The 14,180-nt window shown below is 37.4% G+C and overlaps 8 protein-coding genes across 8 annotated transcripts; 3 read left to right on the forward strand and 5 right to left on the reverse strand.

Moving 5' to 3' along the window:
- Positions 1-867: 867 nt before the first annotated feature.
- EV154DRAFT_476936 (uncharacterized protein) lies at positions 868-1,394 on the reverse strand (the record flags this gene model as incomplete). Its single annotated transcript, XM_051598071.1, has 2 exons — positions 868-1,037; positions 1,073-1,394. The coding sequence occupies 2 exons, from the start codon at positions 1,392-1,394 to the stop codon at positions 868-870; spliced, it is 492 nt and encodes a 163-aa protein (XP_051462256.1).
- A 1,635-nt stretch (positions 1,395-3,029) lies between these two features.
- On the forward strand, positions 3,030-3,646 carry EV154DRAFT_598809 (NADPH-dependent FMN reductase family protein). The gene has a single exon (XM_051607073.1). The coding sequence runs from the start codon at positions 3,034-3,036 to the stop codon at positions 3,613-3,615; it is 582 nt and encodes a 193-aa protein (XP_051462257.1). The 5' UTR covers positions 3,030-3,033; the 3' UTR covers positions 3,616-3,646.
- A 164-nt stretch (positions 3,647-3,810) lies between these two features.
- EV154DRAFT_547869 (COPI associated protein-domain-containing protein) lies at positions 3,811-4,568 on the forward strand (the record flags this gene model as incomplete). The annotated part of the gene is made up of 4 exons (XM_051604780.1): positions 3,811-3,983; positions 4,043-4,150; positions 4,219-4,417; positions 4,491-4,568. Exons 1-4 carry the CDS (start codon positions 3,832-3,834, stop codon positions 4,566-4,568), a joined length of 537 nt encoding a protein of 178 aa, XP_051462258.1. The 5' UTR covers positions 3,811-3,831.
- EV154DRAFT_493935 (peroxisomal biogenesis factor 11-domain-containing protein) lies at positions 4,565-5,691 on the reverse strand. Its single transcript, XM_051599848.1, has 2 exons — positions 4,910-5,691; positions 4,565-4,849 (listed from the first exon to the last, which is right to left on the reverse strand). The coding sequence occupies exons 1-2, from the start codon at positions 5,679-5,681 to the stop codon at positions 4,743-4,745; spliced, it is 879 nt and encodes a 292-aa protein (XP_051462259.1). The 5' UTR covers positions 5,682-5,691; the 3' UTR covers positions 4,565-4,742.
- A 694-nt stretch (positions 5,692-6,385) lies between these two features.
- EV154DRAFT_400833 (uncharacterized protein) lies at positions 6,386-6,844 on the forward strand (the record flags this gene model as incomplete). Its single annotated transcript, XM_051595278.1, has 2 exons — positions 6,386-6,667; positions 6,743-6,844. Coding segments are annotated over 2 exons (384 nt in total), but the record flags the coding sequence as incomplete, so codon positions are not given.
- A 972-nt stretch (positions 6,845-7,816) lies between these two features.
- EV154DRAFT_457029 (uncharacterized protein) lies at positions 7,817-11,608 on the reverse strand (the record flags this gene model as incomplete). The annotated part of the gene is made up of 9 exons (XM_051597390.1): positions 11,467-11,608; positions 10,968-11,408; positions 10,560-10,911; positions 9,948-10,488; positions 9,060-9,393; positions 8,466-8,759; positions 8,293-8,411; positions 8,003-8,213; positions 7,817-7,938 (listed from the first exon to the last, which is right to left on the reverse strand). Exons 2-9 carry the CDS (start codon positions 11,230-11,232, stop codon positions 7,817-7,819), a joined length of 2,238 nt encoding a protein of 745 aa, XP_051462261.1. The 5' UTR covers positions 11,233-11,408; positions 11,467-11,608.
- Positions 11,609-11,718: 110 nt separating this feature from the next.
- Positions 11,719-13,363, reverse strand: EV154DRAFT_296896 (uncharacterized protein). Its single transcript, XM_051594833.1, has 5 exons — positions 13,069-13,363; positions 12,923-13,001; positions 12,506-12,853; positions 12,365-12,437; positions 11,719-12,305 (listed from the first exon to the last, which is right to left on the reverse strand). Exons 1-5 carry the CDS (start codon positions 13,214-13,216, stop codon positions 12,141-12,143), a joined length of 813 nt encoding a protein of 270 aa, XP_051462262.1. The 5' UTR covers positions 13,217-13,363; the 3' UTR covers positions 11,719-12,140.
- Positions 13,244-13,926, reverse strand: EV154DRAFT_296908 (uncharacterized protein). The gene is made up of 3 exons (XM_051594834.1): positions 13,704-13,926; positions 13,397-13,646; positions 13,244-13,264 (listed from the first exon to the last, which is right to left on the reverse strand). Exons 1-2 carry the CDS (start codon positions 13,803-13,805, stop codon positions 13,494-13,496), a joined length of 255 nt encoding a protein of 84 aa, XP_051462263.1. The 5' UTR covers positions 13,806-13,926; the 3' UTR covers positions 13,244-13,264; positions 13,397-13,493.
- Positions 13,927-14,180: the final 254 nt, after the last annotated feature.

Below are 14,180 nucleotides of genomic sequence, written 5' to 3' on the forward strand. Positions count from 1 at the left end.
ATGCTAAGTGGTATAAGCAAAAGGCTATGATCTCTGGATTTGCCGCCACACGGGTTACTAAACAGTCCTGGTTCAAACCCTATTGAGCATACATGGGGATACCTCAAACTTCGTGTGAATAAGCGCTCAATAGGTGTCTCAAGCGTTCAAAAGTTTGAGGACATCGTTCGAGACGAATGGTCGAGAGGTAGGGTAGTGTCAGCTCGTCTTCTTTATCAGAATAACTTTCGTCTGAAACATATTCATCATGCATCGTCAAGTAGTTATTTAACCCGAGGTATCCATCGTAAACAAAGTTGATCATCTTTGAAATGTTTTTGATGTAACGAGGCATATCCTTGACATATGTTGCTTGGCTACTTGGTATTTTAAATTTCATGACTTGAATGTATTCTGTCTCATTCAAGTCATGAAATTTAAAATTCCAAGCAGTCAAGCAACATATGTCAAGGATATGCCTCGTTACATCAAAAACATTTTAAAGATGATCAACTTTGTTTACGATAGATACCTCGGGTTAAATAAATACTTGACGATGCATGATGAATATGTTTCAGACAAAAGTTATTCTGATAAAGAAGACAAGCTGACGCCACCCTACCTCTCGACCATTCGCCTCGAACGATGTCCTCAAACTTTTGAACGCTTGAGACACCTATTGAGCGCTTATTCACACGAAGTTTGAGGTATCCCCATGTATGCTCAATAAGGTTTAAACCAGGACTGTTTAGTGGTCCGTGTGGCGGCAAATCCAGAGATCATAGCCTTTTGCTTATACCACTTAGCATAATTGCCTATGAGAATTGATGCCCTATCTTCTTGGTATATAACGTCTTTGTTATATAATTCATTCGACTACGATAAATATCAAACACCATATTCTTCCTTCGACGCCTTCAGCTTCGCTTCCCACCATTTTGTTTTCCATATGGCCTTTTTGTTATGACAGCCAATTCGCACGACTTTACTAAGGTACTCAATGATAAATGTGTACTCGTTTTCATCGGTAACATCATCGTTTAATCGGTATCTTTGGGCTTTCAAGAATTCAATGCATTTTTTTTAATGACACAGTCATCGTCTTCTTTCCTTAATTTATGCTTGGCTTCTTTTTCTTTCCTTTTTGAGTTCGACCCAATTGTCCCAAACAAGACATCCTTAGAGAATTCGTATGCTTTATCCTCAACAATGAATCCGCTGCTGGACTGTGAAGCTTTTAAAATTAGACTTTTCGACCACTTGTTGTAATCCTCGCCGAGCCAATGCTCCGTCTTCTTATCATCCAATTTGCTTACGAAATCAAGTATACCGTAGTATAGATAATCTTGTTCGCGAATACTGGTAGTTTTTTTAAGCCTTTTTCTTTCGGTGTTTATGTCATGGCGAAGATTCATGAGATTTCACCTAAAAGGAATATCAGGATTTGCATCATTAAAAAAAGGGGTGAATCTATAGCACGGGATGAATACAATATTCTTGGTTACTGTTGTTACACCGCCTTTTTCTTCTTCTGTTGGTCCTTCTGGCTTCAGATCCTCCAAAATAATTAATAAAATCTTTAGTTTGTTCTTTACTTAAATCTGAATAAGTCTTAATACTTTAAGTATTTGTGATTTTGTATTCATAATAATTGCTTGTAGTTTCCTTCTGTAAATTAGTATTGTTAGCTATTCTATTTTGTCTTTAACTATACTCCTTCGAATACCACTCTTATCTGATTTCGTCCTATAAATTACCCCCTTATATAAATATATTCTATCTTTTTCATTCGACAACTATATAGTCTGGTGCTCACTTTTTAAGAACTTTTACCTTAACTAAACTCTATTTTTATTTTATTCTAGTACTTTTACTGAAACCTGCCAGTAACACTGTAACTCAAAATACCCACCTCATCCGTAGCAGCTAATTTTTCATTTAGTTTCGCCATCAAGAAGTTGTCCACACCAGCCTCTGCTCGGCTATTTAGTATGTTCTATTCAAAAAGAAAAAGTATGAAACTTGAGAAAGTATCGATTCCAAATGTTGTATTTACCCTTTTTATAAGCTTTGCGAGCCGATTCCACTCTACAAGGTTGTATTCAAAAGTGAAGCTTTGCTGGTAATTGTACAACTGTTTCAACTTTAAGAGCATTGAATTTTGGAATATCGTAAGGCATTTTAATATTGATAGCTTTGCTTTCCTGAATAAATAGAGAGAACCTCACTTTGCCAAAAACCTGTTCTTCTTTGTGGTGTTTCTTTTTTAATGACGCGTTCACTTCATAGCATAAGAGGATGTAAACTTCCAGTTCAAGTAGCATTGCTACTTTTTTTCCTTATTGAATAGTTTTATTATTAAAATTCATTATAAAATTCAATCTAAACAACTTCTTTTAGACGAGTCATGTAAAATTTTAGTCACTGTTTATGGAAATATTGAAATCATGGAATTCGAAGCAACGAATTTTTGTGGACTTAAACTACGACAAGTTTTACTTTAGCTCTATGACGCTACTGAGTGTTCTGCACAAAAGGCCAATTACCTTGTGGAAGTTTTCGAAAAAAAAATACATACATCCATTTCAGCTGATTGATTTTCTTATTTCATCAAGCACATTTCCGAAACCATCTTCTTGAAATATTTGAAAGGGTCATTTTCTATTGAGATAAAGTGAAATAAAAAAGACACTACTCTCAAAATTGCATTTGTGCCACGTTCAAATGTGCAATCATTTTCTGGGTGTGTACCATCCATTTTCGAAAAAGGTGTATTTGAATTATGCCATGTGTGCCAAACACTAAACACTTTTATTACCAATACACTGGGATCGAACAGTGTTACACTATCGCAAGCATTGAAGTCGTCCCAATTTGGAGTGTATTCAGGCACACACACAAAAAAAAGAGCCTCCCCTCGGACAAATACTTGCCGTGTTTAATTTTTTACAAATACCTTAGTCACATTTGCTGATAAATCCCCGCCCGCGTTTTACATATAAAGATAAGGGCAGTGTTTCCAATCTTCCTTTCCTTTTTCTTTATATTCACAGGATGAAACATATCGGCGTGATTATTGGCAGTACTCGGCCCAACCGAGTGGGACCCACCATCACAAAATGGTTACTTCAATCAATTACACCCAGACACAACATTTCGTTCGAAGTTATTGATTTACAAGCATGGAACTTGTCTTTACTAGATGAACCCGAGATGCCTGCCAAAGGAATTTACGCCAATGAAAAGACTAAGCAATGGAGCGAAGAAATCAAATCAAAAGATGGCTTTATCTTTGTCACACCTCAATATAACTTGGGCTACCCTGCCTCTTTGAAAAACGCGGTGGATTATTTGTTTAAAGAATGGAACGGGAAACCTGCCATCATTGCTAGTTATGCTTACAGAGGTGGCGGAAAAGCCGCTGACCAGTTCAGACAAGTCACCTCCGGTCTTAAATTGAAGACTGTGGAAACCATGCCTGCCATCAACCTTTCCGTGGAAATGTTTAACGAAGAAGGTCGAATTAAGGATGAAGTGGATGGATTTGATCAGTATTCTGAAGTCATTAATAAGGCAGTGACGGAAATGGAAGAAGAGTTTAATAAATTAGAAGAAAAACCTGTGAATCCTTTATGATTATAATAAATATAGATTATTTTAAACAACACTTTGATAACACTTATTAGTCTTATGAGTAAAAGAGAGTCAAGCGGGTTCTTTGTGTGCTCCCAAAAAGCCACGATGGGTGCATTGTTTACCTAATATGGGAAATAGAAAACAAAGAGATAAAGCCTAAAAAAAAGGGCGCATAACCATTCTGTTTTTTTTTGGCTCTTTTTCTTATTTGTATACATGTTTTCCAGGACAAAGGTGGAGAATATCTTGGGCCTTGTATTTAATACAATTAACCTAAGTTTGTACCTGGGTGCCATGGCAACTTCCTTAATGAAAGCCATAGTGCAACATTCAGATGTATCACAAATATTGACATGTATCTACGGATTGTAAGATAATTCTTTGGTCGAAAGTAATAGTCTATACTAATCTTCTTTACACTCTCAAGCCTGTTATCAGCATGTATGATTATCATTGAACTGAATGTATTTGATTCGGTGTTGCATGAATTTCGGTTTTTTACAAGCTATCGAGGTAGAAGTGTGATACTATTACTGTAAGCATGGTCAGCTATTTAAAAATGTCAGAACTGAGAAAGATATACTGATCCTTATAACCATTTAGACTAGGTAGTATTGTTTTTAGCCTATCTCATTTGGTCCTGTTGGTGGTTTCAGTCACACTCTTTTCGTTTGGATTCATTTACATGATACTGTCTTTTATCCCGACTGCCTTTTCTGCCAAACCCATTGTTGAAAACTGGCAAAATTGGCAGGAGTATTCTGCAGAAGGCTTAGATTTGGATCGGCCAATGAATCAAAAGGTGAGTCCCCTATTTTTTTTTTTTTTTTAAAGATATGGGGTTACACTCAATTAATCTTTTTGTATATTTATAGAATTCGATTGATAATGCGGCACGTTTAAAATTATCCATGATTGAAAGACCTCCAAGCTGTATATTAAAGCCTGTTTAAAGATTTATGAATGTATTGGGTGGTGGGGGAATTTATATATGTGTATAATGAATAAAAATGATATTAAATAGTTATAAAGACTATCTTCTAAATGATTTAAAAAAAAAAAAAAAATGAAAGGAGGTTGGGAAGGATAGGATAGGGGGTAAAAAATGATGATAAAGAATAAAAAATCTATACAGAGAACTTGATCCATAATTTGTATCCAGCTAATAAACCGCTCATGAAACCAGACCATGCTTGGGTACTTGCTGAATGGGATGGCTGCCAAATGTCACAAGCTATGTACAATTTATATTAGCGCACAATAATAATAATAATAATAAAAAAAAAAATCTTACCACAAAATATGCCATCCATGAGCAGTTTGATAATGGAGATTTCTGTGACAAATATCTTTTGTTGACGCTCTTGCACTGGTAAGTCTGTCTTTTTTGAGTGTTGTAATGCTAGCATAGTATTTACATTATCTCTGATATCGACCAGGATACCGGCAAACCAACAATAAGCAGATAACCTTTCGGAACGATCGCCCAGATAAGCACCCAATGCACCCAATTTGTACAAACAGAAAACGTCATCGGATATGTGATTGACAATCGCATTCGATAGGATTAAAGTCTCTGATAAACTGCTCTTCAAAGGTGAAAATTGTCTGATGGGACCCAATCCTGAACCAAGTCGAAGTAATTTTCTTGTCATTGAAAAATGGCTTGTGATGGTGGACCAGTGCTTGGCTTTTACTAAATTGTAGTGTAACAAGATTTTGATAAAATACTGAATGATCTTCATCAATTTATCTCGTCCATCCAGTTCTTTTAATAATCTCTGGATCACATTTAACCATCTCGATACAAATGGACGAGGTTGAACAACAATGGGTTTCTTTACACACACAATCTCATATTCTTCCGGTTCGGGTGTTAAAGGTGCTTGTATAACATTTCTCTTATGAAAAGTTGCTGGTTCTGGTGGTGGTGAAGGAGTGGGAAGGGCGTGGCATGGAAGTGGGCTATTCATCATTAATAAAATGTAAGAAGAAGAGAAAAAAAAAGGAAAGGGTGCCTGAAATATCTTTTTTTTCTTGTTATTTGAATCTCTTCCGCGGAACATTTCCTTTTCCGCGGGATCATTTGCACGCTATTTTTGCTAATAAAACCTATTTTTACACATGTTTATTTAGCGCTTATTTCCAAAATAGCTCATCATGACTTTTTTTTCTCAATAATCTTGAATAAGCTTGTCGTCATGGTTACCTCCTTTTACACTGACATGACTTGTAACGACATGCCTCTTTTTTAGTCGTTTATTTTCTAACCCTTGGCAATGGTCACAATAAAGAACAACGAAATACCAGTAAAAGGTCCTTGTTGTTGTTGTTGTTGTTCGTCCTCACCCCCACGGCGCATTAATAAGAAAATTGACTCGCCCAATAGAAAAGCCATTTGAAACAAATGCTATGAAATTACCATATTTAGGCTTTTGCTTTTTTTTGATTGTGTGTATTTAACAAGAAAAACAACTGCTCTAGTTTCTTTTCCTCTTTACTTTAGCATTACATACATACATACATACATAGAACATGGGATTACTTGATATTATCGAACTTGATATTGACACGCCTGCCAGTTTACCCAATATTGGCATTTATAAGCTGGGATTACATATCATCCAAATATTCTTTGCATTTCTTACTTTTTGCATCATCCTGCCCGTCATCTCCATCGAGGGCCACTACAGCGTGAGTATAGACACGGGGAATGATTGACATGATTGTAGACTAAACTGCATTCTCTTGATATTTGTAGGGTTCAAGTCAACCTGCGCCTAATTATACCCTCGTAGTGACGCTTGTCAGTATTTTTGTTTCTACCGCATTAGCCCTGTTTCCCTTGGCCAAATACCGTAACCATCTTGTCCCCGTCCGAAACTTTTTTCTTCGTCCACGTACAGCCGTCATCTTTACCTGCTTCCTCACGTTAGCTTGGTTCGCTGCCATGATCTCCATGACTGTGCATTCCAACGACGACGCCTTTTGTAAATTAAATCAAAAATGGATCAAATCCGATGCTAACTATCCCAGTGCCTGGATGAAACAGGTAAGTTCATAAGTAAATCATTGTCTTTTCTTTTTTTTTTTCTGTTACTAAAATCAACCAACCACAAATTCATAGTGCAACTCAGCAAAGGCTGCTGCTGCATTCTGTTGGTTCTCATTTTTCGTTTGGCTCGCTTCGGCCATTTGTAGTATCATTCTTTTATGGCACGAGAAAAAAGTAAAACACGCTGAAGCCGATGCTGCCGCTGCCGCTGCACGTAGTGCCGATTTCACGGGCAAGAATGGTGATGAAGATGCACAAACGATTGTTGACATGGATTTCTCTGACAAGAAGGACAATGAATTGAGCGATCGTGACGATACAAGATCACCCACTATTGATAATGAGCCCACTCAATTGACTGAAACTCTCACTCCACCCAACCAATTTCAATCCCCTTACATACCCAACAATGATTCTGTACAAATAGATCATCACCACCCTTCTTATGAGGCACCGAGAGCGATACCTACCTATGTACCTCCTCCTTCCAACTTGACTTCACCTTACAATCCTCATGCAAATAACATATCTTCCGTAGGCTCACCTTACTCTCTTCCTGCCTCTGTCGCGTCACCTTACCCAACTCCACATAACACAGCATTCCAACCCTACAGTCAAGCCTCGCATGTTTCCTATAGCAATATACCATTGGATCAAAGCCAACAATACAATACTGCCGCTGTAGGACCTTACCCTTACGCTCAGCAGAATTATCCATCCGCACCCACTTATCAAGAATATCCTGCCTATCACTAAAAAAAAAAAAAAAAAATCTTTCATTGTATTTGAAATAAACATGTATTATTGGGATAATGAAATTAATGTATGTGTGGGGGGATTTATTTAAATATTAAACATAAAGAAAGTAAAAGAAAAAAGTAGATGAAAGAAGAACAAGCATACTTGCAAGAGTAGGCACAGTAGCAGCGGATAATTTTCGTGTAGGTGATGGGCTGGCAGATTGAGAGAGGGCTGTGGCTTCCTCCGTTGCTGTTGGAGCAGGTTCACTCGTGACAATTTCCGTCGCTGTTTCTGCAGGTTGACTCACCACTTCAGTTGCTGTCTCGGATGTAAAAGGACCGGTGTCAGCAGGAAGAGCTGTGGTTTGTGCAGGTTCCGTAGCAGGGAAACTCAATACTTTAAATTTCAACTTGTGAATATCACTTTCGTTTCATATACATAAAAAAAAAATAACTTACCTCCATCAATCAAGTGCATCACACCATTGTTCAAGAGGATATTGGGCTGCACTACATTTGTACCACTCACTAAAATAATAACATTACTAAAAAAACGACCATCGATGTTTTTTTTCTAGCTGTTGGAAATTACCTGTAAAGTTGGGACTATTTCCACTTCGTTGTAAAACAACATCCGTGCCGGCTAAAGACTGTGCGCTCACATCCGTTGTATTGGTGATGTTTGAACTGTAAATTACGCCTTGGAAGATATGCGCTGAAATCAAATTATTAATCGCATCTTCCTCAAAGTTGGACAGGTCCACATTTTGAAGTGCATTGTTATTAGGAACAAACACCGTGAACTAATCGATTTTTTTTTTAAAAAAAAATGTTAGTTATGTCAAAGGTTTCCTCTTTTTTTTTTTGGGGGTTAATACTTACATTATTATAATTATTCAAAGAGTCCCATGTACTACTCGATCTTTCCAGCAGTTGCTCAAAGAAGGAAGTATCCGTAAGCGCATTCATCGTATTTGAAATATTAGTAGGAGGAACCAACACTACATGACGAGGTCAATATCTCAATTGAAAGTACAACATACGATAATATTTACCTTTATCAATGATATAGAGTGCACCATTGGACGCATTATAAGTTTGATTAATGAAAGCATCATGTCCAAGCCCATCGCCCACTGTCAAATTTCCCGTACTATTCACAGGTTGCACAACCAATGGAGATCCAAATCCTAACCGATCTACTGTCTCATTTCTCAATATCGTATTCAACACCATCGTTTCATTTTGCTGCAGCTTGACAGATCCATTGGACACATGATAATAGAGTAAATCCAATACACTGAATTCGTTTACAAAGGGAGAGGTGCTCACGTTCGTAAAATTCAAACCTTGTCCATTATTATTATCTCCATCGATATACTGCGTCAATTTGATACCAGCTAATGCCTTGGCCACTTGTCCCTCTTGGATAAAATAGTCCTTGTTTGCATCTTCACCATAATTGGCAAGACGCACAAATTGAGCACGATGTGTGGGTTGCACCGCTCCATTTTGGGTCCTTAAGGCAGACATGATATCAGACATACCGAATCCACCAGCGGCTCCCGCTGCAGGAGATGTCGCTCGCGAAGTAACCGTGGAAGCTCTGGCAGTGACTGTGGAAGCTCGGGCTGTAACAGTAGAAGCACTCGCTGTGACCGTAGCACTAGACACCACTGTGGAAGCGGGTACACGCACCGTAGAGGCAGGTACTTTAACTGTGGTCTGCACCGTTGTAGTCACTTGTTTAATAATGGGAGGTTGTTGCCCCGTAATATTATAAAAGAGTCCATCCGAAGGAACAAACATGGTCAAGTTATTGGTAGGGTCGTTCAAGAGATCGACAATCGGTTGATAGTCCGGTGAAGATTGAATAAATTGTGCGAATTTAGGTGCGGGACTCGTACCATCTGTCTTGTTTAATATTTGAAATATGGTGCCAGCTGGTTGTTGTTGTTGTGGTTGCTGGGGCTGTTGGGATTGCTGTGGCTGTGGGGTTTGTTGCGTCTGCTGGGATTGCTGAGGTTGTTGTTGGGATTGTTGAGGCTGCTGCTGGGATTGCTGAGGCTGTAAAGGCTGTTGGGCATGAACGAAGCCAAATGCACACAGAGTTGCTATGAATATACTTGAGCGCATGTTATGTGAACTTACAGTGAAAAAAAAAAGAATGCTAGGTATGTTTGCTTTACGAAACAGCTTTTATTTTTTATTTTATAGGTAAGCTTAAATGAAGGGTCTCAGTTAATAACATGGGGATTCAGACCAAGACGTGTTGTCTTCCACACCTCTTATTAATTGATATAAAACCCTTGCATGTAGCAAATTAATGAAAGCCATGATTAGATTTGGGATAGGATTTTGTTTTAATTTTATAATTACAATATGAAACATTTTTGTCGCACATTTTTTTATTTTTTTGCCAATGGTACAATGAAAAAAATATTTATTTTAAGCATGAAACAAAGACCTATAATTTATGGGATAGTGGTTTTTGGCTCGTCTGCTTTATGTGTATTATGACGACGTGCCTTCTTCACGGCCCAGGAGTACTGGTTGGGCCAAGTAATATCTACATCCAATGACTGCGCAGATGCCAATACAAAGGCACTATCACGCAAGAATTCTCGTCCCGCTAAAATAAAGTCAGCTTTTCCTTCTTGCAAGATTTTTTCAGCATCACGTCCTTCCACAATTAAACCCACAGCGGCTGTAGGAATATGGGCTTGATGACGTATAGCCTCCGCAAATTGAACTTGATACATTGGCATAGCAGGATACTTGACACCGGAAAGATTACCGCCGCTGGAACTATCCACCATATCTACGCCCAAACGTTTAAACTCGGCAGCTAATTTAATGGATTGATAGATACACCAACCGTCTGGATCAGAACCCATGGGATCAGGATTAGCATAATCCGTACAGGAAATACGGACCCATAATGGCTTGCTTTGAGGCCATACCGCACGTACGGCTTGAACTACTTCAAGACAGAATCTCGCACGATTTTCAAATGATCCACCATATTCATCTGTACGATTATTGGAGTGTCCAGAAAGAAAATTACCAAGCAAATAACTTGAAAAACAAACGAATATTTTCAGTAGGGGAACCATACATTTAAAAAGTTATTTTTTTTTTTTTTTTACCCGTGAGCAGCATGAATTTCCAAGAGTTCAATGCCGGCTTTATCAGCACGAATAGCAGCATCTACAAACGCTTGGGTAATTTGTCGGATCCCTTCCTTGGTTAAAGCATGGGGTTTGGCATAATGAGGTGCATAAGGTATTTCACTGGCACCGACAACTCTGTTTGGCCAACCTCCATCTGCTTCTGTCTCGAGATAGTCACCTTTATAGGGTGGGGACATGGATGCCTTACGACCCGCATGTGCAATTTGAATACCTGGCACGGAGCCTTGAGATTTAATCACTTGTACCACGCGTTGAATATCAGGAATATGAGCATCACTCCAAATGCCAGAACATTGAGGTGTAATGCCTAATTACTAGTTTAGCTTTGCTTAATTTATTGAGTATTTCACATTGATTACTTACGTCCTTCGGGAACGACAGCTGTTGCTTCGATTATGATAGTACCGGGACCTTTCAAAGCGAAAGAACCATAATGGCTCACATGGAAATTATTCAGATGACCATCGACGGCACTGTACATACACATGGGTGACACGCCCATATGATTATGGAAGGTGACAGATTTTTGTAAAAGAGGCTGGAATAGCTTGACATGTCTGGCTGCTTCGGGATTAGTAGGAGTACCGGGAGGCTTGACATTATTGGAAGCAAGAGCTGGAACAGACATGATAAATGTAGTCTTTTATTTAAGGAAATGAATAAAAGGAAGACTCACTAAGGAGAGAGAGAGAGAGAGGTTTATATGTTTTCAGGTTTGATTCGTCTATGGGTTTCACTTTTGCATAAATTTCAATACGAAAAAAAAGTTATATTCCAATGGTCTGTCGATACAGCCATCTTTTTCTTAAAAGATAAGTTTGGTTGTTACTAGTATATCTCTCTTATAGTTTTATTCTATTACCTTGTCAAACTTTTAACGCGATAAATGTGGTATATAAGAATGATGTCTTTTGTTTCATGGCAATGACAATTGAATGCTACATGTACAAATTACCGAGAAAAAAAAAGAAAAGAAGAAGCTCAGCTATGGCTTTTGCATATGACGCAAGCATGCTTTTTTCTTTATTGTGATGAAAAAAAGGGGAACAACAACGCATACAAATATTATGTGGACAGTAAGGACAATGTGACACCAACCTTATCCAAGCAAATTTGTAAATAGGCCTGTAAGTTAAAACAAATGCGCAATCCAAACATGTTTTACAGGTTTAATTCGGTCATGATGTCGAGATAACTTGATAAAATAAAAAAAAGTTTATTCGTATTAGGGATTTCGTCCAAGTTGTTAATAAATGTAATTTGCGAGAAAAAAGCGTGTTGAAATATGTCGTGTATGTTGGTCCCTCCCTCCAAAAAAAAAAAAAAATAGAAAGAGATTTAAAGGTCCAATACCTAAAAAGACTGGAGGGTTGTTACTTCAAAATTCTATTTACAATAGAATATACAGGTCTGCGTTGAAAATGAAGGATGTTTGTATAAGTGTGAATGTTGTGTATGAGTGTATGTATTTGTGAGTGTGGGTATGATTTTTATGTAGTAGGCTTTCTATAAAAAAAAAACTTTTTCTTTTTTTTTTTATAATTCTCGTAATAAATCCTCTTGGCTTTTTTCTTTGGCTTCATTCATCGCATCCGTATTCACAGCCAAAAATCCGGCAATCACCAGAACTGCGCCAATAGAATATCGAACGCTGGGGATAAGTCCCTTGAAAAAGATATCGCCAATCAAAGCAAGTGGTATCTACAAATCGTATAATAAGTATTCCATTCTATTACCATTCATTCATAAAGGAAACTCACGGTTAGGGAGATGCCAAGAGTAACCACGAGTGGTGAAGTCATCAACATGGATAATAACCACAAGTAATCAGACCTATTTTACAGTTACATTTTAAGGTTTAGAAAATGTTTATCGGTTCTGTTTTCTATCTTATAACTTACAAAAATGTACCAATGAACGCATTCAACAAGATGACTATCCATAAGACGGGACTGGCAGGGATTTCAAATGTTTCAAGACCAATGTAATGCAATAATGGTATCACAGGCCAAAGTAACAAGACGTTAAAAGCTCCCACAAATCCAAAAAACAATGACATGTCGATTCTATCTTCACTTCCAATTCTCAATTTCAATAAAGTCGTGTAGCATCCGTAAAAGATAGCGCCTAATAAAGCAAGAATATCACCAATCAGGGGTGCAGGTATCGTGGTCAGAAGTGGTTGGTCATCTTCTTGCTCATCTCCACTCAAATGATCCGAGTAAGAAACAAGTGATACGCCTATTAAACTATAATTGAAGAAAAACTGGGGTTCATCTCTTTTGTGCTGTATTGTTTACATGTAGTATGTTATTTACCTAATAAATACAGCCATGATTTTAATAAGATTCAGCTTTTCCACCTTGAACATGGCACCAATACCCAAAGTAAAGAGACCTAAAAAAAGATAGACAATTAGATGGTTAATCCGGGGAACAATGATCTTGAAAAATGAAGGACGTACCCGACATGGAAGCCAAGATGGTGCTGCTGCCAACGGTAGTGTAGGCAAGACTGGCATTGGTTGTATAATTTGCTAAAAACCACAGTATACAAAAGGCCAAACTTAATTTGATAGTATCATATGTAGATAGCTTGTGATGAGGTGACATTGTGGTATTGTCATTGGCTGAAGCGGATACTGCGGAATAGGTTACTGGCTACAAAAGAAAAGGAGATGATCAGTTTTTTTATTGTTACTTTGGTGCGACCATCAAAGATTTCCTTTTTTGTGCATGATAACCATATATATGCAATTTATTTATGTATAAAAAAAAAGATTTTCTTCTTACCTCTAATTCATCGTTGAAAAGTCTAATATAAACAAGGAATGCAAATGATTAAATCCAATGAACAAATTGCGTGCTTTTTTTTTTGTCAATAAAATATTTACTTTGTACGCTCTGTTGTGGATGATGACATTTGTTTGTGTTTTTGTCCAAGTCGTTTAAATAGGATTGGAATCAAGTAAAAGGAAAATGTGGCGGTGTTCAGATACGTAACGAGAAAAGGTTTATTGTAATTCATGTCTCCAAATAAACTCTACATCAAACAATTTAGTGAAAAATGATCATAATCAGATATTAGCTCTTGACTCACATTCATAGCAAAGGACGAGGACACCCAAATAAGAACAACAGCACCAAGTGCTAAAATTCCTCCCCAATATCTTTTTTGTGATAATTGCTTCAAGTCTGACATTTTCTGGTATAATAAAGAGGAAGGGTAGAAAAAAAAATATTTTTTTGGATTTTTTCATTTTAAAATAAACCCACTTCAAAGTGACTTGTATTACCTTCATTTTCATTGGCCAAAAATGATAAAATAAATTCACTTTATGTGCTCTCTGCCAATAGGAAATCTCCAATACCCAGTCTTTACGAATTCTTATAAATCATGCATTTTTTTTCTTTCTCCTTTCCCTCTGTGGTAACGAGTATGACTAATATAATCTATGTTTCCTTTTTTTCAAAATACCAATTGGTTACCATCGTGAAGAGTAATTGATCCGTATTCACAATTATCGTGTGTCCTCTTTCGCCGCCCCAAAAAAAGAAAAAAAGGAAAATCATCAAT

Source organism: Mucor mucedo, assembly GCF_025094135.1.
Source record: "Mucor mucedo strain NRRL 3635 chromosome Unknown EV154scaffold_8, whole genome shotgun sequence".
Taxonomy (NCBI): domain Eukaryota; kingdom Fungi; phylum Mucoromycota; class Mucoromycetes; order Mucorales; family Mucoraceae; genus Mucor; species Mucor mucedo.

What these genes read in the sequence shown, in the direction of transcription:
- EV154DRAFT_493935 (XM_051599848.1), bottom strand. Translation starts at nt 5,681, where the DNA reads ATGTTCCGCGGAAGAGATTCAAATAACAAGAAAAAAAAGATATTTCAG. An exon ending in CATGGATGGCATATTTTGTG is followed by an intron (nt 4,850 to 4,909) that starts GTAAGATTTTTT and finishes AATTGTACATAG; the next exon opens with CTTGTGACATTTGGCAGCCA.
- EV154DRAFT_598809 (XM_051607073.1), top strand. Translation starts at nt 3,034, where the DNA reads ATGAAACATATCGGCGTGATTATTGGCAGTACTCGGCCCAACCGAGTG.
- EV154DRAFT_296908 (XM_051594834.1), bottom strand. Translation starts at nt 13,805, where the DNA reads ATGTCAGACTTGAAGCAATTATCACAAAAAAGATATTGGGGAGGAATT. An exon ending in CCTCGTCCTTTGCTATGAAT is followed by an intron (nt 13,647 to 13,703) that starts GTGAGTCAAGAG and finishes TGTTTGATGTAG; the next exon opens with AGTTTATTTGGAGACATGAA.
- EV154DRAFT_296896 (XM_051594833.1), bottom strand. Translation starts at nt 13,216, where the DNA reads ATGTCACCTCATCACAAGCTATCTACATATGATACTATCAAATTAAGT. An exon ending in CATCTTGGCTTCCATGTCGG is followed by an intron (nt 13,002 to 13,068) that starts GTACGTCCTTCA and finishes ATCTTTTTTTAG; the next exon opens with GTCTCTTTACTTTGGGTATT. An exon ending in CTCTTGGCATCTCCCTAACC is followed by an intron (nt 12,306 to 12,364) that starts GTGAGTTTCCTT and finishes TACGATTTGTAG; the next exon opens with ATACCACTTGCTTTGATTGG.